Here is a 27301-nt window from a genome sequence, read left to right as displayed (position 1 = left end):
AGCTCACAGACCAAATAGTCTAAAAGAGGGTTTGAAAAGAAAGTCAACATTTAACTTTTCATCAGAAAAAGGAGATTCAAGTTGTGTGTCATTTGTTTCATAAGAAATGTAAACGTTTATGCAAGTAAAAAAACTTTCGTGGGAAAGTGCACATTTGTATCTAAATCAACAATCCTCTCACACTGGAAAAAGGACTTGGATGAATGTTAGCTAATTGAAATTGACATGAATGTTAGCTGTTTATTTAAAGAATATGATGCAAAACTACAATAAGTATCGTCCAGGACCACATTTAGTGAAACAATCAACAGCATAAATTGCAGGACGTTTACACTGGCACTCCAACTTGGACACATTTTGCAAAAACAAGCAACAAATAAACATTACTTATTATTGAGTGCACTTGTTTGGTTTGAACACTGCATCACTTAATTGACCTCGAATAATACAGTAACAAAACTTCCACTGGATAACTTTTTCTATATTTTGGATAATTTTCTAAATATTTCAAAAGCTCAAAATGTTGAAGTCAGTAATCTTATTTCAGTAACCTGATTCAGGTTGTGCAGAGACATTTCATGTTGATGTATCTGTTAAGGGCTTTAATGCACAAACGGCTGTATACAAACGCGCTCCGCTCATTAAATGTCAGTCTCGGTTCACACAGAGCACTGGGTTTTAAAATAAAGTGAAACCAGCAAAACGCAACACATTTAAAAGCTAAATCTGACAAGAGCAAGTGCACATTTAAATATAGCAAAGGCAGCTAAAGTGATACAGTTTGCTGAACATTAAAAATGAATATTCTGAACATTTTACAGAGGCTTATAATGGTTTAGCATTTTCTTGGTTACTAATTTGTGGCCCGATCGTTTCCTGATTGTAACCGATCTGAGAAACAGGAATTCTGCTTTCTTTGGAATGTACTGCATCTCAAAACTCAGTCAAGGATACTATGCGCAGCCAAAACGGCCTTAGAAAGACAAAAAGTCAAAAAGTCATTCCTTCATGTCCGACAAAAGTACATAAAATACTATAAATAAATGATGTAATAAATATCCCCTTAATCATTACCAAAAAACACAATAAATCACTCTAAAATGGTCATTTCCACAAAAATAAAATGGATTTAAAACTTTTTGAAGACAATCAGCGGTGTAGTTGATTTTGCTTACATGGATTGTCATCGTAAATACGCCAGCGAGAATATCAAACTCAATGTAAACAGAGACCGTCAGAAAGCCTCTACAATAGTGATGCAACTGGCCGGACAATCAAAGCTGCGTAGGCGGATTCATGCAGCATCACAGTGAGAGCACAACTGTGGTCATATTCTTGAGGAACCTCATGAGGCCATTGAACTTGGACTTTGACACAGATCCTGCTCGTCTACAGGCACTGAGGTAAAGCAAGGCCCCAGAGACACTCAAACCATCTCCTCCTCGCAGTGGGCGTCTCCCACCAGCAGAGAGTGCTTGTCGGGCTCGCTGAGGGCCATGCTGTTCATGGAGTGCTTGTCGGAGCGGAGCGAGTTGATGGAGGCCCGGCTGTAGTTGACGATGCGGTCGAGCAGGCTGAGTTTGGGTGAGGACCGACGCAACTCTCCCATGCCGATGTGAACGCTGACATCCGATAGGCTGCCTTGCTTTCTCACCTCTCCCAGTCGTCTTTCCAGCTTCTCAGCAGTGGGTTTAGTGTAACTGCAGAAGCAGGAAATGAGTGTCATATTATCTTAAAGAGGCCTTTTGTTACACCTTTTTACAAAGTCTTGATTCTGTTTTTCAGCTCTACTAGAATAAGTTTTACATGCTTGAATATTTAAAACGCACATTATTTTCACATATTTTAGATTGTTGCAGCACCTCTCTTCCCAGTCTGTCAGTATTGCTCTGTTTAGTTTCTGTCTCTATGAAGCCCCTCCTTCAAAACAGCATAATGTGCTCTGATTGGTCGGCTGGATCAGTGTGTTGTGATCGGTCAACCGCTTCCAAGGATGTTTCAGAAAATGTCACTGCTCTTACCATAACCGCCAGTTTCAACACACTACTAACTCAACTCAACCAGGCCTCACACCTTTATTTTGCATGTGCCCTGGGCTGGAATCATTTAAATGAGGAATATTGTGACGTGTTCGTTCCTGGAAGAAAACTCAAGACTACAAGCGTTTCAGGGAGTTCAAGAAACAGTGCGCACTGATATAGAGAATAACTCCCTTCGGAGTGAATGTTTTTTCTAACTTTGCAGACCCTTTTCATGCTCAAATAGCAAGATTACACACTAGAGAAAGTTGAAAATCTTAAAAAGCATAATAGGTCCTAGGTTAAACGAAATAAACACTTAAGTGTATTTTGGATGTTTTCTTTCAGCTAGTGTAAAACAAGAAGGTATGAAAAGCCAAATAGCACAAAATATTAAAATTGTGTGCATGTAAAAAGGTTTTTGCCTGTAATGTCTTGCCTTAAAATGGCATCAAAACAATCAGCCCTGTTAGTAATGTTTAAAACAAGTTTCAAAATTAAATAAAACTAGTTTACAGTCTGGTGTTAATATCTGAGAGGTTTACCATTTTAGTAGAAGTGAGGACAGCACCACAGACACTGATGAGGCAGCCATAGCAGCAGAGCCCATCCAGGGCTGCAGCACCAAACCCACAGGCATAAACACACCTGCAAACAACAGCAACTCAATCAATAATACACACTTACACACCTGGTATGAAGATGCGTTTTGGTTAATCGGATCACAAGTGGACGACACTAAACACAGGTGTAAACGGGGTCTAAAGCGTTTTGAGGTTGTCCACTTTCAAGCACTTCCAGAGGTAGTTGAAAACGCATTAGACCGGATTGCTTTCGTATTGTAAACGCTCATGTGGTCGAATGTGTTCGAACAGCCACAAAAGACCGTGTACTTTCCGCCTACTGACCTAATGCGTAAACATTATGGGAAGTGCGCTAGACAGACGGGAATTAAACTTTGTCAGCGAAAGACCCAAGTTTGGGTTGAAGACAAAAAACGCACAATGTTCTCACCATTCCTGATTTTAAACACACACTTGCAGCGTTCGGAGTCTTGTGGCTGTCAGAGCAGAAACAAAAGCTGATGCTCTATGTATATTTTCCGTCGTATCTGGGCGCTTTCTTAAGTTAAATTGTGCAAGCTTATTTTGAAGAAATCAGGACAAGGGCTTTTCCTTTTTTGTGAGACCTACTTAGTATGTTTGATAAACTGTTATCTAACATAATATTTACCTACAATGAAAAATAGCTCGTTTTAAAGGGTAACTAAACACTAAAACTTTTTTTAGTTAATGATCTGTAAGAATGGAGCTTCATAAATGCTGCTCATTGATTCCAGTAAATTTTTTAACATTTTTTAACATTTGGGTTTAAAGTGTTTTAATTCTACAATATATGGTTTAAAAACGTCTGAGTGCTGCCCTCTACAGGTTGAACGGTGGCTACTGCAGTTGAATTTTCCTATTGGTGGTTGCGGTGGTCCGTGACGCAGCGGTTGTTGGTGACGTAGGCAGGTTCCATACAAAGAGATGCATCTCAGGGGCACGCCCCCCTCCGCTGGGCATACAGTATAATGTTACAAAAGATTTAGATTTCAAATAAATGCTGCTCCTTTGAACATTCTATTCATCAAATAATCGTTTCCACAAAAAAAAAAAAGCAGCAGCACAAGTGTTTTCCACATTGATGATAATAATCAGAAATTTTTTTGCGCATCAAATCGGCATATTAGAATGATTTCTGAAGGATCATGTGACACTGAAGACTGGAGAAATGATGCTGAAAATTCAGCTTTGATCACAGGAATACATTACATTTAAAAAAAAATTCAAATGGAAAACAGTTATTTTAAATGTATAATAATATTTCACATATTACTGTTTCTACTGTATTTTTTGATCAAATAAATACAGCCTTGGTGAGCAGAAGATAATTCTTTTAAAATCTTACCGACCCCAAACTTTTGAACAGTAGTGTAAAACAAATTTCTATTTTAATCGTTTAATTTAGTTAAGATTAACAGAAAATGCTAAAACAAAATTCTCACACCATTTGCTGACTTCATTTATGAGCGTTTCGGGCCCTATTTTGTATCCTATTTGAGGAAAATGCCAATAATACTGAAATACTTGTTTTATCTAGTAGCCTTGTTTGGTTTAGTTGCTCTTACCTGCAGCAATGGGAATCCCCACAAGATTGTAGATGAGTGCAAATACAAAGTTGATTCTGATTCTTGTTACGGTCTTCTTAGAAAGGTCGATACTCGCAACGACATCAAGAAGATCATTCTGTTTAAAACAAAGATTTGGCTAAATGATTCACAAAGCCTTCAGTTGAACGCACAAAAATCCAGGGCCAACCAAGATGTTATGTTCATCTTAGCAATATAGGGAACAAACAATATAATGGTAACACGTTACAATAAGGTTCATTAGTAAACATTAGTTAATGTATGTAACATGAACTAACCATGCGCAATACATTTGTTAATCTTTGTTAACTTTAGTTATTAAAAAAAAAGCTGTTCATTGTTTGTTCATGTTAGTTCACAGTGCATTAACTAATATTAACAAGATTTTAATAGTGTATTGGTAAATGTTGAAATTAACATTAACAAAGATGAATAAATACTGCATGAGTGCAGTTCATTATTAGTTCATGTAACTAATGCAGTTAACTAATGAACCTTATTGGAAAGTGTTACCAATATAATGTTATAAAAAATGTTGACATGTTAATTTTAATGTCAACATATCTAATCAGGCCATTACAGTGTTCATACCCTGATAAGCACCACGTCGGCAGCCTCAATAGCAACATCTGTGCCCGTGCCTATTGCAATGCCAACGTCTGCCATGGCCAGTGCGGGGGAGTCATTCACTCCGTCGCCCACCATGGCCACGCGTTTTCCCGCCTGCTGGAGCTGCTTCACTTTCGCCACCTTGTGAGATGGCAAGACCTCTGCAAACACCTTCTTGATGCCCACCTGGACAAAAAAACGAGCACAACCTCAGTTGCATGTGGACAATTATTATTCAAGGGAATATGAAAGTGTCCTTTACTTGGGCAGCGATAGCTCGAGCTGTTTTGCTGTTGTCCCCAGTCATCAGCACGACCTCCAGCCCCATTGCTGTAAGTGTTTGGACCGCCAGCTCAGCCTCGGGCTTCACGGTGTCCGCTATGGCCACCATGGCACAAAGCTCATCTGAGAATAAAACAGAACAGCACACATCCTCAAAATAAACATTGAGCACCATTTGACAGTTGTTTATAATTTAGTTATATTCAGTTACTAATTTTTGCAAGTAATTAACCTCCATTCCAATTAAAAACCACATTAAATGGCGTGACAAACATTTGTTTCTCTTATGTGGACATATTTACTTTTGTAAATGGAAGGCATAAAACAACTAACAGACTTTAAAATAGGTCACAGCCTGTGAAAACTACAGCATGTGCCAAAAATAAGCCGGTCTCACTCACTGTCCACAGCCACCAGCACTGCAGTGCGTCCTCTCTTCTCATGCTCCATCATGGCTTCATCAACATCTGGTTGCACCTGCAGCGCGTTCCTCCTCATCCACTCTCTGTTCCCGATCAGCACCGTGTACGAGGACGTCTGTACTACAGCTGAAACAGACAAAATACCCTTAAAAGTCAAGCATTAGACTCATGTAATTAAACTCTTCATATGTCCGTTTTGAAGCTTGAAAGCTTCCGTCCACATCCCATGTCATACAACATAGTACAGGTTTGGGTTAGTAACATGATGGGGAGTAAATGACAATTTACATTTTTGGGTGAATGATCCTTTAATATGCCCCTATTATGCTTTTTCAGATATTAGCTTCCATGTATTGTGTTTTATAAGCTGTAGAGTAGGCTCTCAGAAAGGAGGGGTTTAAAGAGACAAAATCCTTTATAGAACTGTTTCAGACACTGTGAGAAAAGTGGTGCTGTTGCAATGTATATTATAAGAAAATTCAATAGTTTTTTTTATCTTAGGTGAACGTAAAACTATTGCAGGAGACCTCCAAAACAAAATTGGGAACCTGTAAAATAGCATAATAGGGGCACATTAAGGAAAATACTTCACAAGCTGACAAAGCTTTCTGCTTCATGTGTAGTCAGTGAGATCTTGTAGAAGCTGTCATGTGGGGATGTTCATTTCTGGGGAGTTTTCCTGAAGACAACTGACGTTCATTAACCGATCATTCACTGTTAACCTAAAATATTATGTGAAATTAGAATTAAATTCAATTAGAATGAATATGTGTCTGTGACCCATAATAAATATCAAAATTTCTTTTACAAGGGATTAGTTTTCACATGCGCAAACAGCAGCATAAACAACGGAACATAAGGATTCACGCATCGCCACATCACATTCACACACCTGCAGCGCTTCTGTGAACGGAGAGATACATAATACATAAATCAAAATATATATTTAATAAATGATATATAAAACGAATAAATAGACCTATATGTGAAATATATTTCACTTAAATATTTAACAGATTAACAAAACACTCCACAAACAAGTTCACGGAAAGGAAAATGAGGCGTAAGAAAGTGGCATCCGGTTTGTGTTCTTTATTTTAGAAAAAGCACAATGTCTTGTTTTTATTGTGAGTGTACACAAATTAACCCTTTACAGTTTTGAAAGATGTCTTACTCTTATCTGCATGACCATAAATGACGGAGTATTTTAAGTTGTTTCCACAGTTATAAGGAAAGGCATATTTCTGCGCATGTGAAGGCTGATGTTTCAGGAGGATATTGGGACGTGAGTGAAGTTCAAAGCCTAGTTTACATAATAAATAATAGTTAAGCATCCAAATATATAGCGAATATAGAAACATTTGAATTCGCGGCAAATGAGTGAGTTTGTCTACGTGACCACAATGCTGGTTTCTGTTTCGGTTGTGCTTCAAATTAATTTGTTTTGGCTTGCCAGTAAGTATATCTACTTAAATTTTCCATTCTTGCTGTTGTTACTATTCATTTTAGAGGATTTGTTGTGGAGTGAGAGGAACTAAAATAGCTTATAGCTATGTTTATAGTGTCTATAATGTTTGTATACATTTTGCTTTATTTAACGGTATTTTACATTATTGCTGAACGTAATAATAAAATGCGACTTATCTGTTTTTTTCTCTCAAAAATGCAATTTTATATGTGTAGCATATTTTTAACCATGCAGCAAATGGTTTAAAATATCTTGAAAAATTACTTGCATTACTTTTTAAGCCATTTAACTGGATCTTACTGTCGATTGATGGTTAACCAGTTAATTATGAGCATCATGTGACACTCACCGAGTGGCTGTGGGTCCATGATGAGCGGGTGTTCATTGCTGTGGGCTCTGGTATCGCTAATCTGAATCAGGACAGCATTACGCTGGTTCTCCTCACTGTCACTGTCCTCCCTCTTCAGCAAGTTCTCCGTGTTGCTGACCAGACACCTGATCCCACAACCTGGCACAGCTTGAAAATCTTTACAGGTGCCAAGAGACTCCGTACCTAAGTCCTGAACACAGAAGAGCCATTGTGAATCCAAATGCCAAATAAAGACTCGTTCAATTCAGAGGAGCATTTGAGCACCGTTTATACTCAATGTAATTGCCCCAAAACTACTGTAGGCTACTGAAAAATAAGGCACTGAGAGCAGGTGTTTGGGGTTGGTAAGATTTTTATATGTTTTTGAAGGAAGTCTCTTATGCACACCAAAATATCATTGTGAAATATTATTACAATTTTAAAGATTTTTTATTTGAATATATTGTCAAATGTAATTTATTCCTGTGATCAAAGCTGAATTTTCAGCATCATTACTTCTTCAGTGTTCAGCGTCACATGATCCTTCAGAAATCATTCTAATATGATCTGCTGCTCAAGAAACATTATTATTATCAATGAAAACAGATGTGCTGCTTACTTCTTTGTGAAAACTGTGATACATTTTTTTCAGGTTTCTTTAAATAGGAATATCAAAATAACAGCGTTTATTTTAAATATAAATATTTCGTATCATGTCTTTACTGTCACTTTTGATCAAGTTAATGCATTTTTGCTGAAAAAAGTATTAATTTCTTAAAACAAAAAAATATAACTTCTTTGCTTTTTTTATATTTATGAACTTACAATGTATATAAACTTTTGGTATGTTTCACATCTAATGCAGACACACTTCGGTAAAGACAATTATGGCTTCAAAATGTTAAAAAAATTAAATAAAAAGATCAATAAAATGTATGCACAAAAGAAAATATTTTAATATTAACAGTAAGGTTCATGTCATTTGACAACAGTTTGAAAATTAAAATGATCTTTGTCACAGTTTTAGATACATAGCTATATGATTTTATTAACTAACTTTAATACAAATTAAATTGTTTAAAAAAAGTATTCATGGCTTTTCTGTTTTCGTAAATGATGCTGTACGACTACCGCATATTATTATATTTTAATTTAACTTAATGTAACTTATGAACCCCACCACAGGCTGTAAGTACAGAAACAACACACCAGTAAGTCAAACGGACCTGTTTGCAATATTTGGTGATGGCAGAACCCAGCGGATGTTCACTGTTATTCTCAGCGGTGCCAATGATCGCCAACAGTCTGGAGCGCGGCATCCGATTCCCTTCTGCCAGCATCTTCACCTGGACCACTTTGGGAGCTCCATATGTAATGGTGCCGGTTTTATCAAACACCACAGATTGAATCTAAAAGCGCAGACAGATTTTTTTTTAAAATGGTCTTCTTCCGCACAACATTAAAATCTCTAGCCCGGAGCATCTCTGACCTTGTGTGCCATCTCTAACGGCTCTCCTCCCTTGATTAGGATCCCATTCTGGGCTCCCACCCCTGTTCCCACCATTACCGCTGTGGGGGTGGCGAGACCCAGCGAGCAGGGGCAGGCGATGCACAGGACAGTGATGGAGGCCTGGAAGGCAAAGCGGATGACGGCCTCTGCCTCAGAGATGCTCTTATCATAACCCTGCAGAGAGAGACATTCACCATTTCAGTGTGTTCAAAGAGAAAGTATAAGCCTGGCCTAGTTTAAAATGTCCTGAACCCTCCAGTGTGAATATTTTAAAAGGGACACATCACGGAAAACATGATTTTTCTTGCTCTACTGAAATAAAAAAAAGTTGGCTAAACTTTGTTTTAAGGTGTCATTGTTAAAGTGTAATTATATACTTAAGTACTGAGTAATATTAAGCGACTACATGTACTTACTGTAGGATTAGGATTTGGTTGAGGGCTAGTTGCATGTAATTATGCATAGTTTACTGTTATTACTATGGTAAGTACATGTAACAAGGACACTGTAAAATAAAGTGTTACCAAAAAGTTCAATTTACCATGTAAACAAACTAATATTCACAAACCAAAGCTTATTGAAACCTAAAGAAACCTTGGCTTATATTGCAAGTGGACTTTAGAGAATAAATTAAATACAAAATGAAAATGATGGCATTCTGAAAGGATTTGAGGAACCACAGAAGAACACGAATGTAAAGAGACGGGCTTCACTCACAGGGAAATACATTTCCACGAGTGGAAAGTTCACAAAGCCGATCAGAATCCAGACTACGAGAGTCAGGAAGGAGATCCCAACGATGAACGGGACAAAGTAGCCGCTGATCTTGTCTGCAAACTGCTGGATGGGAGCCTGATAGGAAAGTTTAAAAAAGGTTATATAGGCCAAACTGATGCAGTATACATACTGGATTAAATAAAATAAATAAAAAACACACACACACTAACAGTCAAACGTCAATGAATTTTTTTCTCTTGATATTAAACACATTCATGAGAGCACCATAACGTAGAAGTTTGTGATGACAGCAGATGTTGTTGCGTGAAAGCACGTTGGAGTTTTAAATAAAGTGGTAAATCATGGTTTTTTTTTGTGCAAACATAGCACTCATGTTGAGGTTAAAATTGAGGTTAAAGCACTAAAGTCACATGGATTACTTTAATAATGCATTTACTACCTTTCTGGGGTTTGAAAGTGGTAGTTGTGTAGCTGGTCAATGGAGGGACGGAAATCTCTAATTTTTTTATTAAAAAGATCTTCATTTGTGTTCAGAAGATGAACGAATGTCTTACAGGTTTGGAACGACATAAGGGTGAGTAATTAATGACAGCATTTTCGTCTTTGGGTGAACTAACCCTTTAAAAGCCGTGAGCACTTAACATAATAATATGTTAATAATAATAATTTTCTTGAAATCTTCGCTTGTCTGGTTTATGCTACTCTGAGCAATGTTTGAACTTTGTATTCTGAGCACTTCTTGCGTTGTTTTTGCCTCTCCACGATGACTCGCTTGGTTTAATCCTCAAATGTAAGTCGCTTTGGATAAAAGCGTCTGCTAAATGACTAAATGTAAATGTAAAACTTATGCTAAAATGTTTGAAATTAGTTTTGTACCAAAAAAAAGTTATGAATTGTGTAAAATTTTGGTTACTAATAATATTTATACTTCCATCTGTGATACTTCATATTTTTGACTGCATTATTGTGAAATTTTTTCCACAATAATAGTTAGGGATGGCCCGATACCGATACTGGCATCGGGGATCGGGTCGATACTGTCCTCATATACTCGTACTCATAAAAATTCGCCGATACCACGCCCCGATACCACGTACATTTTGCGAAACGAAACTGGCCGCCGCGAGTGCTTTGTCGAGGTGAACTGAGGCATAGGGACGTGCACTCCCAACGCAAAAGAGTGCGGCGCGGCACTAGATCTGATGGCCGAGCGCGAGCGCGGGCGCGGGCGGTAATGCACTCACTCTGTGTGTCCGGGTTCCGGGAGAATAAAACGATTCGAGGGACTCCCGCAAACTAGACATATCTATGAATACAACATATTAAAACTAATAGATTTTCATTCATATGTTGCAGAAAAGCAAGAAGAACAACTAAAACAAAATAGAAACGATTTACAGGCCAGAGTTTCTATTCATAACATGTTTGCAGCGTTGAGCGATGTAGCCAATCACAGACATGCGTGTTGATTTCTTGAACGCAATGGCTAGTCAGAAGCATTTAAGATAGACTCCCCTCACTGCTCAAAACTTTTTTGTTCAGTGCTGAATTCTGTATGCTGGCAAATCCTCTAATTATAACAAACAAAGTGTGGATATTATGAAAGATTCATTGTGCAGTCAGCTTCATTTATAATAACAGATGTGTGAGATCGCGATGAACTGTCAGCTTTTTAGGAATTAGACTATTAAGGGAGCGCACTTTGGGCGCATTCAGTCATGTCAGACCATGCACGCAGTAACTGCTTGCTTTTATGTTAAATTAACAGTGGTTTGTGTGTTAATACATTTATTATTTTACTAATTATTATTTATTTTTAGACTTGTTAAAACAAGCAGAGAAGAAAATAAAAACAGTCTTCTAACCTGTGTTCTAAAATAGTCTTCTGTCTTCTTTTCTGGGAGCCTATAGTTACTTTTGCGGTAGAAATATCGGTATCGGTACTCGATATCGGCAAGTACACAAATGTAAATACTCGTACTCGTATCGGTTTGAAAAAAAATGGTATCGGGCCATCCCTAATAATAGTAAAGTATGTCCAAACTTTAGACTGGCTGTGTATACTGGAAAATAGGGATTAGCACTAAATTAATACATAGTCTACAGTAAAAGTTTGGCAAGATTTTAAAATATTTTTTAAAGAATTATCTTCTCACCAAGGCTGCGTTTATTGATCAAAAATAAAACCGTTATATTTTGAAATATCATTATAATTAAACTGTTCGATTTGAATATATTGTCAAATGTAATTTATTCCTGTGATGGCAAAACTGAATTTTCAGCATCATTAGGCCATCAAGGGCCGTTCACGTAGCGTCTAAAAACACACAGAAAACACAGATTGCAGCGGCTTCGCTCTCTATTATGAGCACGCTTGTCATGCATCTACAAATTAAAATAACAAATTTGAGTATGCAAAAGATGTGACGTGAACACCCCCTTACTCCAGTCTTCAGTTTCATATGATACTTCAGAAATCATTATAATGTGCTGATTTGCTGCTCAAGAAACATTTCTTATTATTAACAATGTTAAAAACAGTTTTGCAGCTTCATATTTTTGTGGAAACTTTTAGAATTTTTTCTGAACTTAACCATTACTGTATACTTTTCTCTTCTTTAAAAAAAATAATAATAATAATAATTCACCAAACTGTTGAACGGTAGATTACACTGCATATCCTTGGTCCTGTTTTTATTATTAGACATTTCATTTATTTGTATTGATTATTATTAAATATGCTTTTAATATTCTGATACTTTTTACTGAAAGTAAATATACAAATACATTTTTTACAATAATACATAATTAGAACTACTATCTCAGTGACAGACAGACAGACAGACAGACAGACAGATGGACAGACAGACGGACAGATAGATAGATAGATAGATAGATAGATAGATAGATAGATAGATAGATAGATAGATAGATAGATAGATAGATAGATAGATAGATAGATAGATAGATAGATAGATAGATAGATAGATAGATAGATAGATAGATAGACAGACAGTATAAAGGAATAAAAATAGGACGCATTGATCTGTGATAATCTGAAGAATCAGAAGCTGTTATCATCAAAAGACACGATATGACAGCAGAAGCTGAGCTGACAGATGCACCTTTGAAGTCTGTGCTTCCTCCACCAGTTTGACGATCTGAGAGAGGGTGGTGTCTGTGCCCACATGAGTGGCTTTGATCAGCAGAGAGCCGTTCTGATTGATAGAGCCTGCGATAACGGTGCTCCCCGGCTTCTTAGTGACAGGCATGGCTTCACCTACAACACAAGACACACATCATTAGACCACCACAGTGCAGTGACTGCACAAATTGGAAAATGAAGGGAAGAAACATTACACTGAAATATCTGGATTGCTTGGCCATTGCTATGTGGTTAATTAATGGCCCAAGTCTAAAGAGCAAACCATCATATGCAAATCTGATCATTAGACCTGATCATGGCATGACTCACTCAAAAGCCTATGGGAATTTAATTATCCACTGAGATGTCTGAGAGCACACAGAAAATCAGGGATTTAAATTGTATTGAATACCGGAAAATCAAAACACATTCAAAATAACGTTGACGTAAATTGAGTAAGAAACATTTAGAGTTAGTTCACTCAACAATTTAAATTCTATCATCATTTACTCAGCCTCATGTTATTCCAAACCCATAAGACTTTCATTCATCTAACAAACCTCATTGGTTCTTGCGGAAGCTCAAACATGCTGTGTGATGTGATAATAAATCTCATTGGTCTGAGTTCCGTTTACCAAATTTGAATGAAATCTGTTCATAGATTCTGGTCTCACAATTTTCATTATAAAGTGACTGTGTTTCTTCAGAAGACTAGGATTAAACCATTCATTCATATTGATTTATTTTACAAACTCTTTATGCATGTTCTGGAGCGTCTGAGTTTTGGGCGAATAGACTTTCAATGGTGGGACAGAAATCGCTCAGATTTCATTAAAAACATCTTCAATTATGTTTTAAAGATAAACGAAAGTCTTACGGGTTTAGAACGACATAAGGGTGAGTAATTAATGACAGAATTTTAATTTTTAGGTGAACTAACCCTGTAAGGTTCTACACATTATTTCTTCAAATAAGTATATGTTTGACATTACGCTACTTTGAAGAAAATGTTCTTGCCTCCATTGTTCCAAAAATCTTGCACTTGCTTTTCAAATCATACTAGATAAAATGAACATCATATTTTCTAATGCCAGTGCTCTAAAGATGATCTAGAAAGTAGAAAGGCAACAAATACATTTTCACATTCAACAAATACTTCTCGTTCAAATTTGTTTGCTGCTAATATCATTTAGAGTGAAAAACTGCACAATAAATATTTTTACTAATGGCCTAAGACTTTTGGACGTCACTGTATATGGAATACACAACAACTATCCCGCCTCCTTTGTTTGTACTTATATGTTAGTAAGGATAAAATTGTCCAGTCGAACCCGTAATGAGAGACTCGTCTGCCATCGAGTGTCCTTCAATTACTCTGCCATCCACTGGAAACTTCCCTCCAGGCACAACCTTCACAACATCTCCTCTCTGCACCAGCTCAACATCCACCTGCTCCTCACTGAGAGAGAGAGAGAGAGAGAGAGAGAGAGAGAGAGAGAGAGAGAGAGAGAGAGAGAGAGAGAGAGAGAGAGAGAGAGAGAGAGAGAGAGAGAGAGAGAGAGAGAGAGAGAGAGAGAGAGAGAGACAGAGAGAGAGAGAGAGAGAGAGAGAGAGAGACAGAGAGAGAGAGAGAGAGAGAGAGAGAGACAGACAGACAGACAGACAGACAGAGAGAGAGAGAGAGAGAGAGACAGACAAACAGACAGACAGACAGAGAGAGAGAGAGAGAGCGAGCGAGCGAGAGCGAGAGAGAGCGAGAGAGAGCGAGAGAGAGCGAGAGAGAGCGAGAGAGAGCGAGAGAGAGCGAGAGAGAGCGAGAGAGAGAGCGAGAGACAGACAGACAGAGAGAGAGAGAGAGAGAGAGAGAGAGAGCGCGAGAGAGAGAGAGAGACAGACAGACAGACAGACAGAGAGAGAGAGAGAGAGAGAGAGAGAGAGAGAGAGAGACAGACAGACAGAGAGAGAGAGAGAGAGAGACAGACAGACAGAGAGAGAGAGAGAGAGAGAGAGACAGACAGACAGACAGACAGACAGACAGACAGACAGAGAGAGAGAGAGAGAGAGAGAGAGAGAGATAACACAAGGTCATATGTGGAAGAAAGTCAGCTGTAATTTCTGTTGAAAGGAAATACAAACTACACACAGCAGCACAGGAGTCCCACTAACCTTAACACCGACATATCATCATTTAGTGTAACAACAGTGGCCTCTGTCGCCTGTAAAGACATCAGCTTGGACAGAGCCTCAGAAGTCTTACTCTGCGATTAAAGACAAAACCACATCAACATTAGTGCAGAACAATGCAGGAAATTAAAGTGCCCCATTATGCTATTTAAAAGGTTCTTAATTTTGTTTTGGAGGTCTCCCACAATAGGTTTATATGCATCCAAGGTAAAAAAAAAAAAAACACTTTAATTTTCTCTTAATATACATTGTAGCATCACGTCTTTTCTCACAGTGTCTAAAACTGTTCGATAAGGTATTTAATCTCTCTGAACCACTTCTTTCCAGGAGCCTACTCTGCTCTGATTGGTCAGACGGCCCAAACAGCATCTTCTCGACATGACGACAACACAAACTAAACTCTTCCAGGCCTCAGCTTCAACTACAGCGTTTGATGGTTAAAGTAGACATTGTTTGTAGGCAGCCAATGAAGACCATGGGCTGGCATTATGTAAATTTGTTACAAACCTACAGTTTCAAGCAGGAAGTTAGACTGGAATTCCAGACAACTTGTTTCAGGCAATTTAGAATCGGTTCTTTATTTTAAGAAACAATAACTCCGCTTATCCACTTTGAAACTTTGCAGACCCTTTACATTCACAAACTACATGAAATGTAATATCCAAAAAGCATAATGGGGCACTTTAAGAGACAATATTACAAGCAGGTAGATGAATAACTTGCGTAACTGGAAATGCTCGTTCACCTTTGCTATTTGCTCCAGCCACCTGCCCAGCGAGATGAAAACGAACAGCATGGGTGGGGTATCGAAGAAGGTGATGGGGTTCACCTTTGCCCTCTCTATCATGGCAACCAGAAGAATCACCAAAGAGTATGTGAATGCGATCGTTGTTGCCAGTACAATCAGCACATCCATATTGGCCGTCCGGTGCTTGACAGCTTTGTAGGCCTGACAGTAGAAATACCGCCCACCGATGAACTGCAGAGACAAAAAACACATAACAATACATAAAGTATTTGCATATTTAAGGTAGACAAAGTACTTAAATATAGAAAGTGAGACAATTTCCTATGACAGTACATTGATAAAAGTCAAACTGGCAGGTAACCAACCTGCACAGGGACACAAAAGAGAAATGAGATCAGGTTCATGATGGAGAGGCCTGGCAGCAGCTGTTTCTCCAGGAACATGGCGGAGTGGTACTTCTCTCTGTCCTCAGCTGTGATGTTATGGTGGTGGGACATGTCCATCATGTGATCCATGATCATCATATAGATCATCATGCCCATAACAGGCACACAGAAAAACAAACTGATTAGGAACGATCTTTTCCACCTAGGAGAAAAAAGCGAAGCCAACTTATGCATACAGGTCAAAAGAAAGACATTAGTTGTGTTCATTGAAGAGGTAAAGGACATCAAGGAAAAACTAATAAAAAGCAGCAAAGAAGGTTATGTTGAAATTCTATGATTTTTATTTTAGGTAATCCTGTTTTAAAGTGCCCCCTATATGCTTTTTCAGATATTATCTTTCATGTGGTGTGTAATATGGCGGTTTATGAATATAAAATCAAAACAGACTGGGCCATCTGACCAATCAGAGCAGGGTCTCGGGAAATAATTTATCGAACTGTTTCAGACACCGTGAGAAAAGAGGTGATGCTGCAATGTATATTATGATAAAATGAAAGTGCTTTTTGACCTTGGATGCATGTAAACTTTTTGTGGGAGACATCCATTACATAATTAGGAACCTTTAAAATAGCATAATTGGGGCTCTTTAAAAACAGATTCATTCCAGAAACGTATTCCTCTTATTCCCTTATTTACTTACTGTTGGATCTCCCGGCTGTGATCCAAGTGACTTCCAGGACGATCTTTCTTCACTAGAGAGGCTGTAAATCCCATGTTCTGTTCATCAAATATAGGGAAGTTCTTGTAAGAACACGCTACAAAACAGATTTCATAGTTCCCTACAATATTATTTATAGCTCTGTTCTTGAAACCTAATAAACATACACTGAACTTAATAAGTGGCTGATTCAGAATGGCAACTCAAAACAGTGCTCCTTATGTAAAACAAACAATTGATTGACAATTATCACAGATTCCAGTAAAGTTTTTGTTAGCAAACTGCTACACTATAATGCTGTCTATGTAGGCAGCTCACTAGGTTTTGGAACAAAGCTTAACATACATCTGAACATATTTATTCACATGAAAATGAATGTGAATTCACCTCGATCCATCTGATTACATCTCGAGGGCCGGTCACTTCTGGGTCATATTGGATGTGGGCTTTATTAGTTGACAGGGCGACTGAGGCATAAAGGATGCCCTTATGCTTCATCAAGTTAGACTCAATTTTGTGAACGCAGGAGGCGCATGTCATCCCTCTGACCTATTGAAAATAGACACACTTGTCCACAAACTGTTGTTGATAGAAAAATTGGTCAAATATCAACAATTGGACCTGCTAAGATACCACAAGCTCCAGGGTTCCATCGGAGCCGTTGTAATCCTCCATGACTGTGGCAGTGAAGCCGAGCTCTCGGATAAACTCTGCTATTCTCTGAGGATCAGTGATTGAGGAGCTGTATCGAACCTCGGCTTTACTGGCCATCAGTGCAACCAAAACGGAGTGTACGCCTGTGGAAGGAAAACAATGGCAAATTAATTACAACCATACTTATATATTCATAGAGCCTTTGCATATCTAGCTATCTACCAATTAAAATGACATTGATCCTATTTTTTGTAACAGAGATACTGATTCTGTTTGATCAATTTCAATCAGTGTGTGTAAATATAATCTAGTATTATTTTAATGATCAAAAATAAGGTATTACCAAGCTCATTCTTGAGGTTCCTCTCAATGTTTGCCACGCATGAGGCACAGGTCATTCCTCCAATCTGGATAAAACATTTGGAAATAGTGTTTGTTGAAGGCTCAGCATCACTCTCTGCTTCAATCTCTTTCACAGTTGACCAGACTGGAGATAACGCTAAGCTGCGGACAGACGGCGCTGGGCTTTTAACCATTGAAGGCACCAATGAATTTGTCTCTGTAAAAATGGCAGGACAAAGTTAAAAGTGACCAGGTTTCAGTGGAAATGGCAATTTAGGACATGCATATAGAACTACAAAATACCTATATCTGAAAAGTAATCAGACAACCAACATTATAGTTGGTTATATAGATGGTGTGTGTGTGTGTGTGTGTGTGTGTGTGTGTGTGTGTGTGTGTGCGTGCGTGCGTGCGTGCGTGCGTGCGTGCGTGCGTGCGTGCGTGTGATATTGCCCTGCCTTCTTAAATTTAAAGAATTCCCTCAGTGATCATATACAGTTAGGGCAAAGTCAAACTATACAGCTTTACAAAGTATAGTCAAATGCTAACAGAACAAGACACACGTTTAAATATGGTTGTTGGGTGAATCAAAAAACCTGTTAGGAACATATGTAGCTTATATTTCACCCCCAAATCAAAAAAAGAAATGAAAATATTTTGTCACTAAAAAGTCTATTACAACTATTGCGGCATTCTTCGTATTGAAACGCTGCTATATACACACACATACACACAGTGCTGGTCAGAATTATGATCAAAGATGGCTGTAAAAAATAAATCTACACTGTTAATCCTTTTGATATTTCATTTAAAAAAATTAGCCTTAATCTAACCTTTCATTGAAGTAAAAGAATTGAAAGTGGGGGGGGAATGGACAGATGAAACAAACAAAAAAAGAGCTTTTTGGCAGCAAAAACTTAATATGGGTTTGGTGCACACAGGGATGAAAAGTATCATTTATCATGATGACTTGCATTTTTGTAAATTCTCCCTCAAACCCTCAAAACCCAAAAACAAAACATCCAGACGCATGACAGTATTGAGAAATGTGCTTCACTGTAATGACAATAGAGTCACAATGCCAGAAAATCTTAACATCCCTCAACTAGACTTCACTGTCTTAATGCAAAGCATAATTTATTGATTTTGTTCTATGTGGTGAAATATGACCAGAACATAATATTCGCCAAATGTTCTGCACCTTTTTTTTTTTTTTGAGGGGGCATCAGTGGCGGTCATGGCTCAAATATGGTAAATGTGTGGTGTACTTGCTTGGCACAAAAAACAAACCTCATTGGTTCTCATGCATCAAGCAAGCATGTTTCAGCTTTAGTGTTTACCATATTTGATTGTTTTATGTACAGTATGTGCGTTGATCAATGTGTATATGTGAATATATAATACTAAATGTCTTTATGATGTCCTTATGAACGCCTTGAAGCATCAATGTTTTAGTGGAATACATTTCAATGGAGGGAAAGAAATCTGACGGATTACATTAAAAATATCTTTGTTTGTGTTTCAAAGAGGAAAAATCATATGGGTTTACCAGAATTTACATTTTTGGGTGAACTAACCCTTTTTTTTACCTACAATATTCATTCTACTTAAATTACCAGACAGACACTTATTTGGAAGTTGCATTCAAAATCCACCTGGTTCAAAACCAACTGGGTTTGATGCCTCAGATTCACCAAGTTATTCTCCAATCTTTCAATTCAGGTTTGTTATATGAGGTGCTGTATCAGAGGTATTTAAGACAAAAAAACACCATAAATGGGACAATGTAAAACTGTTAACCAGCCTATAGTAAAGGCATATCGAAAGGAAGATATGCATGCCCTCAAGAAATAGAAAACATTTACCAGGTAGAAAAGCATCAAAGCCCATGTCCTCTATGGAGGCCCTCAGCTCTTCGGGGGAAGTCACTAAAGGGTCATACTCAAAAATTCCCTGATGATTGGCTAGTGACACTCGGGCTGATCTCACTCCTTTCTTCTGGGAGATCATGCCCTCGATGGACTGAACACAGGAGCCGCAGGTCATGCCCTCAATGTGGATCTCCGCTACTGATACCAGAGGCTGGAGGAAGCTTGGCTCTGGGGAAGTTGGGATAATAGCTTTAAAATTCCCTGGAGCAAGGGCCTCAATGGCTCTCTGTAGCTCCACTGCTGAAACTTGTTTTGGGTTGTGCTGAATTGAAGCTTCTCTGTTCTCCAAGGAAACAACAACGGAACTCACTCCAGGCAGTTTGGATATATTGTCCTGAATATTTTCCACACAAGACTTGCAGTGCATTCCTGTAACCTGAATCAGTGTAGTGATCGTGGAGTTTGTGGAGGGTTCAGAAACCTTCTTCTCAGGAGAGGAGGCAGTCTGTTTGGGAGAGCTGAGCAAACGCTCTACTTCACTAGCCGAAAGTTTTAACTGACGAGGTTTGGCCTTAACAATGGCTTTGAAACCAGCCACCTCGATCTGTTTCACAATCTCATCCACCGTGATGACATAAGGCAGGTAAAGTACAGTGGCTTCCTGGGAATCTAGAGAGACTGAAAAAAGAATGGACAAAACCAAAATCAATACTCGGGAAATGTTACTTCAAGAGTTAATAAGAATGTGTTTACACTCATCTTAAAGGTTCAGTAAGCAATTTCTGAAATACACTGTTGAAAGTGGATTGGACTGAGCACCACACTAAACATGGCTACAATCAGCAGTAGGGGGCGTATACACTCATGATGGATGGGGGAGGAGAGAGAGTGAGCAAGAGGGAGATTTGAAGAAAGACTGTAGAAGGAGAGATGGATGAGAGACATTACAAAAGAGAAAAGCTCATAGGAATATCACTGGAAAAAGAAGGGCTATGATCAGGTAATGATTTGGTGATTTCAAATATCAACCGTGTTCAGCAATGATTCTCAGAAATCGCTTACTGCACCTTTAAATTTATACTAACTATTGGTTTGGAATGGATACAACATAGGGCTGATAAAAACAAGTTTTCCAAAACTTATTGATATTTGAAAAGGTTTTAATTTTCCAGAGTATACACCAACATCAGCTGCGCCTTGCTTTCTCCGACAGCAAGTTGAAACACACTGCAGTATGTTTAAGTTAAACAAGTTTACAGTCTGTTGTGCTGCGTGTTTCAGACTGAACATTTGAAACATTTGTAAACCTGTACTCACAAAAACTTAAAGGACTTCCTGCATTTTTTTATTTTACAGTGCATGCCTTAGAAATAATAATAATAATATTTTATTATTATTATTATTATTATTATTATTATTATTATTATACATCTCTTAGAGCTGTCGGGCATGAGGAATCTCAAACAGCATAGTTTAAGTTAATAATAATACTTTGTCTATGGTCAAAAGTAAATGAAATGACAAATTGGTAAAAATGGTATGCCCTTAAAGTTGAGGCAATTTCTCCCTGTAGTGTCAAAAAAGCCTTTGAATATCGATATTTTCAAGATATTATCAAAGTTTGAAATTCCAGTATCATGACAACAATAATGTAGCATGACAAAGTAACTTTTTGGTTACTGGTGACAAAAAGAATGTCCAATAACAATCATACTTCTGATCTCAACATGGCAGACCCACCATACATTCGAGAACGTAACAAAGTAAAACAATGAAAAACACTGTCAAGCATAATTTAAACATTTACACGATCATTTATGTAGGGATAAAATATTTTTAGTGGGAAAAAAAAACGTGTGCACCTTTAAGCAAGATATGAGAAAGTGGAGATCATCTTCATTATGTGAACCTAAATGTATAGATTGTGTAAGATATCATTTCTTATCTGCAGTTACTGATAGCACAAGGTCAATGAGTCTAAACATTTTATTTTACCATGTAAACTTAATGCATGACACGATTCACCAGTAAATGTTAAAGTTCAATGGAGATTGTTTTACTCAAGCAAAGGTAAATGTCAAAGGTACCTTTAATCTTCTCAACCCCTTTTAACTTCCCAATCCTGCCCTCGATTGTTGTAGTGCAGGACAGACAAACCATTCCTTCAATACGCATTTTCACCGCCTCTACCCCGCTGGAGCTGCGAGCAGTCGGCCCTTCCTGTGGACTGAGCGCTGGGCGGCAAGCAGCATCAGGAGCCAGGAAGCGCATCACTTCCCCGAGCTGCTCCACGCTGACCAGAGACGGGACAAACGTGACAGCCAGGCTTTGGTTATCAGCACTCTCTTGCGTCTCAAGCACCCCTTTCGTCTGGGCCAGTGCGCTCCGTGCCTGTTGGACAGAGTCTGTGCTACAGCCTGCTTCGCTGAATACTTTGGTTTCAGTTTGAACTGGTGTAGACGTAGCGTTTGCCAGCCTGGACTCAAAGCCCATATCTTCAATGGCCTCTGCTAAGGATTCTGGACTATGGCGAGTATGGTCATATGTCACAGTTGCGTTGCTCAGCTCCAGAGATACCTGTGGTACAAAAAAGGTCATAATGTACTAATCTGTCCTCTATTATAGTACACTTAGTCAAATTGCCCAATAAAAGCCATACAGTTACTCATAGAACAGCATTGTTCCAGTAACTATAAATGGCATACGTGCCTTTGGTTGCACAACACTTTATTTCCCAGCAGACAGTTGCAGTCCTGGATGCTGATTGTTTAATACAGGTTCCAGCTGTACTTAAATGGTTGATATGTATGATTGTTCAGATAGCTACTATGTTAATCACTCAACAGCTCCCATAGAGGCCGACAATTAATATAAATAACTTTCCTGAGAACCTGTCCAGCAATCTTGGAAGTTGAAATTTGGATTTGTTCAATGTAAGTTGAACATTATGTTCCCCCTACACCTCACCGGCCTCTAGTATAATAGCTGAAAATGCATTTGTAGACCTTTAAGGCCTCATTATGCTTCTCCGTCAACTCCACGGCGTAGCTACGCCGTCACTCCTACGTTTTATGGTTCTGCGTCAGGTTGAGTTGCATCGCGGTGCATCTGACCAATCACAGCCCTTGTGGTCTGCGTCGCCTGGACGCGTAGTTAAAATGTTTTGGAGGTGCACGTCGAGCTACGGCGGAGGGGTTTGCGGCGACGCGGAGGGGTCTGCGGGAGTACGCTGTCGATTCGACGCAGAAGCATAAAACAGGCTTTACAAAGGTTATGAAACTTCATCATGTTCATGTCAGAGCAGCCCTCTGACACTCCAGACTTTCATTAGGTTATGCATTTTCATTAGGTTATAAATTTAGACCATAATTTGGAGCAGTTTATCTATGATATCCTAATTTGACTCTCCGTTGGTGTGAATAACGTTAAAATTGTTGACAGCTAAAACTTGCTGTTGTTTGAAAAAAGATCTCAGTGTTTCCCCTACTATTGTTTTTTTGGGGGGCGGGGGGGTTAAAAAAATGTATATTTTCTATTTTTTATTTTTATTTAAAGCTTTACTTTAAGCATGTGCTTTGCTGAAGTAGCTCGATCATCATGAAGCCAATGTGACTCCTCAGGCAGCTCACACTGGTGATTCACTCATATCATCATATGACCCTTAAACACTGAAATCCTCATGAAGAGACAACAGGAAGTTTGTTTCGCACAATAAGCACAAATCTAGACCAAGTTGCTTTTTTTGTGCTCAGGATATTGACTGCTTGCTTAGACAGAGCCACACTGTTTGCTTCTGTGTGTAACAAAGACATTTATAGTATTTGGCATTTGACAGTACTGGTCAATACTAATACCACCAGTTTGCTTTTCAAAGGTTAAAATGGCATCTTTGACAAAAAAATGATTAGATTATCTGCTTGTTTGACCCATGTCTTCAGGGTAACTGTGTTTTAAGGGAAAGGGCAGGACGAATTACAGCAATTAGGCTGTGTCTCTAAGTTCAACATACGAGTGGCTTTCTTCAATTACGTGACAGTTGCTGGAGGGAAGGCTCTGGTAAATATTATTACCAACATATATTGCGATCAGATCGCTCTGTCAGGCACTCAGAGAGGCCCTCTTATACAGTGATTCATGGAAAAAGGACACCTGGAAATTTAATCAGTGGCTTAGCTAGGTTTATATGTATTTGTTTAGGGATAAATAATGACATTTACATTGATTATCATTATCAAAAGCCCATAAGCTGAAAAGGTACATATAAAATGTGTTAATTATAATCATCATCGAACTGATCATATTGTATTGTTAGACTTGTAGTGAGCTCAGAGATATATATACAGTCAATGAAGTTGGATATGATAATAGTGATCTATAAAAATAGTTAGTTAAAAGTTGTCAGGGTGGCTGACAAGCATTATAAATGATAGAAGACAAAACAGAGTAACCTATTGTAACAACTTACTACTCATTTCCATTTTAATATATTGTAAAATGTAATTTGTTGCTGCGATCAAAGCTGTATTTTTAGCATCATTACTCCATTAGAAATTCTAATATGCAGATTTGATACGCGAGAAACATTTCTTATTACTATCAATGTTGAAAACATTTAGGCCTAATATTTTTTGTAAACAGTGATTTTTAATTATAAAAATATAATGTAATAATATTTCACAATATTAGAGTTTTTACTGTATTTTTGATCAAACGCACTCATATAATACAATTTGACATTACAACACATGTTTTACATAATGTTAATTCACTAAAAGAAAATGCTTATAGACTGTTGGTATATTTTGAAACTCACACAAGGAGGAGTTAACTTTTGTTACTCGATCAAGCAATTGCAACAATTCAATAAAAAATGTATATAACAGATAAAGATAATAACAGAGGTAGGCTAATCACATTTACACTCACTCTTAATTGTGTTTATTTGACATGCTGGCATTAAAGTCACTCTCACCTGTATATGAATGACGCCTGGCAGACCCCCAATCCGGCCCTCGATGGACTGAACACAGGAGCCGCAGGTCATGCCCTCGACCCCCAGAGTCACACGACACAGTTTAGTGCTCAACGCCATTCCTCCTCTGGAACATAAGAGAAAACAGGGTATGTACAAATGTGTAGGCAAAAAAAACATGCAAGTGTCAATCACTGTATGTATATATTTATTTATTAATTTATATATATATATATATATATATATATATATATATATATATATATGTGTGTGTGTGTGTGTGAGACATATTATAAAACACAAACTTTTATGTTAGATGCGATTAATCGATTTGACAGCCCTAATGAAAATATAAAGCAAGATATTTTAAGGTAGGCTACCATGGTGTTACCAATGATGGATGCATGACCAAAAGATGGTACTTTTTGTTAGTCTTAAACATAACAACCCGTTAACAAGTCTTTAATAACAGTCTCATAAAACAGACTTGGCTTTCTTAATAAAGAACAATAAACCCACTAAACACCCTTTGAATGTTACTGACACACATTTATATTAAATTTGAGTTAAAGCCTCACTTCCAGAAGTTCCAGGAGATACAATGTGTGAACGTACGTGACAAAGGCAACGTGCAATATAAATAAGTCAATAATACACTGTTCTTATTTCGCAAGCATGAGTTTCTATATTTTAAAACAAGACTTCTACATCATAAACAAAACTCCAAATAAACTCAAAGTGGATATTTTATCTCACTTGATGAAATTAGAAGATATAGGAAACATAAGAATTATCATTTACTGAAACACGATAAAGATTAAGGTTGCATTTGTTTAACCTTAGTTAAATACATTCGTCAACATGAAATATCAACAAAAGCATTTCTAAAGCATTATTAAACTTCAAGCGACATTTTGAACATTGAAGCAGATTAATGCTCGATTATCAACACTTGATCATATACAAAAGTGATACATGTTACATGTGAAATACTGCGAGCAATTAAAGTAACCAAGCCTTTGACGCGTCATGAAATGTTATTTACAAACATTCAGAAATATTTTCATTAGTAAGTAAATGAAGTAAAAGATGTGTTTCAGGCAAAGATTAGGCTAAGGGGGAAGATGTGTCATTTGTTTGAGCTCTCTGTCCCGAAGCTAACAAACAGCATACCTGAAGAGCACAAAACAGCTTGTTTTCTTTACCTTTCATGCGAAGTGATGATCCAGAGTCACTGGAACAGCAGGTTTAATCCTCACAGGACGTCGCACTCACTTAATAGGGAAGTTTTACTGTCACTTTCACATTGACACAGCAGTTAGCTGGCTAACATATACTTTCCCTAATTTCTAGCAGCCTTTAGCACCGCACGTCCTCAGAACCTGCCCACATCGAACAAAACACAAACCAAACATGTGTGATGAGTGACTAAACACAGCAGGAGAGTGTGTCCTGCAGGAGATTGTTAAATCCATGAGGAATATTGGGCTATGATCACCCGGGCGCGCGGACCACAACGCAAATCTTCCCCAGTGTGTTCGAGAACCTCAACAGCCGCTGCAAACTGCGCAGACGTTAATGACGTCGTGGCAGATTCAAGGGCTTTAGTAATGCGTAGTCTTGGAGCTACGGCACGCATGAGAAGTTTGTAGTGCACTAGTGTTAGATTCGCGTCCACGTAAAGGCAGGCTCACGCTCAGACTCACACTACACGACTGTGGGCTGGATTTTTCTGTCGCATACCACTTTGTATGTTACAAAACCTAGTGATGTTACGTTTGACACTGAACTAAAGCTTCGAGACGAGGCACGCAACACAATCTCCCGTCTCCAGTGAGTGAAGCCCCCGGATTGCGTGTATTGGTTTCACAGAGTCACGTGATCTCCGACAGACTGCCCAGTCACGTGACCGATTCGCTTTGCGTGTTGGAATCATAGACAGTAAAAGAATGTTGGAATGTGAAAAGAATCATAGACAGTAAAAGTTGGAATGTTCGGACACCAGGGGTCAGTTGCATGAACTAGTTAAAACTGTTAGACCAAATAGCTGTTAGTTAAGAAGTAAAGTCTTACTTTTCCGATTCAAATTAGACCAATCTACCTTTTATGTAACTTAAGTTACTTTATATGGAATGCCAAAGCTGACTTGATTAAAAAGAAATAAATACATAAATAAATATACAGAGAAATGTAAAAAAGCAAAAATACATATATAAATACATAAATAAATATACAAAGAAATGTAAAAAAGTACAAATAAATGAGTATTTATACTTTTATTTCCTTATTTATGTATAATTGTATTTTTTCACACATTTATTTATACATTTAATCATTTATTTATTTCCACATTAATTCATGTATATATGTTTTTATGTCTACATTTATTTATTTATTTATTAATAAGGTTTGGGTAGATATGAAATCAATTTATAGGGGGAAATATCACCACGACCATGGGCACGACAGGTGCTGTTTGAATGGGCATGATGATGCTTCTGTCCTCTACTGCATGGGGTGAGATGCGTGGCTCACTATAGCTGCGTTTACATCAGCCCTTTTGTTTGATTTAAGAATAATTCGAAATTGATAACTTGTGAAAGTGAAAGTGAAAGTGAAAGTGAAAGTGACACGTGATGGCCAAGTATAGTAACCCATACTTGGAATTTGACCTCTGCATTTAACCCATCCAAG

At 37.9% G+C, this 27301-nt stretch overlaps 1 protein-coding gene across 1 annotated transcript; it reads right to left on the bottom strand.

Moving 5' to 3' along the window:
• Nucleotides 1–214: 214 nt before the first annotated feature.
• Nucleotides 215–26464, bottom strand: atp7a (ATPase copper transporting alpha). The gene is made up of 23 exons (XM_077235838.1): nucleotides 25813–26464; nucleotides 24608–24734; nucleotides 21723–22212; nucleotides 19630–20313; nucleotides 17766–17981; nucleotides 17402–17565; nucleotides 17156–17317; nucleotides 16751–16827; nucleotides 16030–16252; nucleotides 15662–15895; nucleotides 14899–14990; nucleotides 14064–14191; nucleotides 12713–12867; nucleotides 9567–9701; nucleotides 8829–9023; nucleotides 8566–8748; nucleotides 7340–7550; nucleotides 5502–5648; nucleotides 5081–5223; nucleotides 4801–5004; nucleotides 4189–4306; nucleotides 2564–2666; nucleotides 215–1700 (listed from the first exon to the last, which is right to left on the bottom strand). The coding sequence occupies exons 2-23, from the start codon at nucleotides 24725–24727 to the stop codon at nucleotides 1427–1429; spliced, it is 4458 nt and encodes a 1485-aa protein (XP_077091953.1). The 5' UTR covers nucleotides 24728–24734; nucleotides 25813–26464; the 3' UTR covers nucleotides 215–1426.
• Between the last annotated feature and the right edge of the window lie 837 nt (nucleotides 26465–27301).

The sequence above is a fragment of the Siphateles boraxobius genome, unplaced genomic scaffold (genome assembly GCF_051911475.1).
Source record: "Siphateles boraxobius isolate OS27281-9 unplaced genomic scaffold, OSU_SipBor_1 2, whole genome shotgun sequence".
Lineage (NCBI taxonomy): Eukaryota > Metazoa > Chordata > Actinopteri > Cypriniformes > Leuciscidae > Siphateles > Siphateles boraxobius.
The sequence above is the reverse complement of the archived record's forward strand: the minus strand, read 5'-3'. Positions and strand labels throughout refer to the sequence as shown.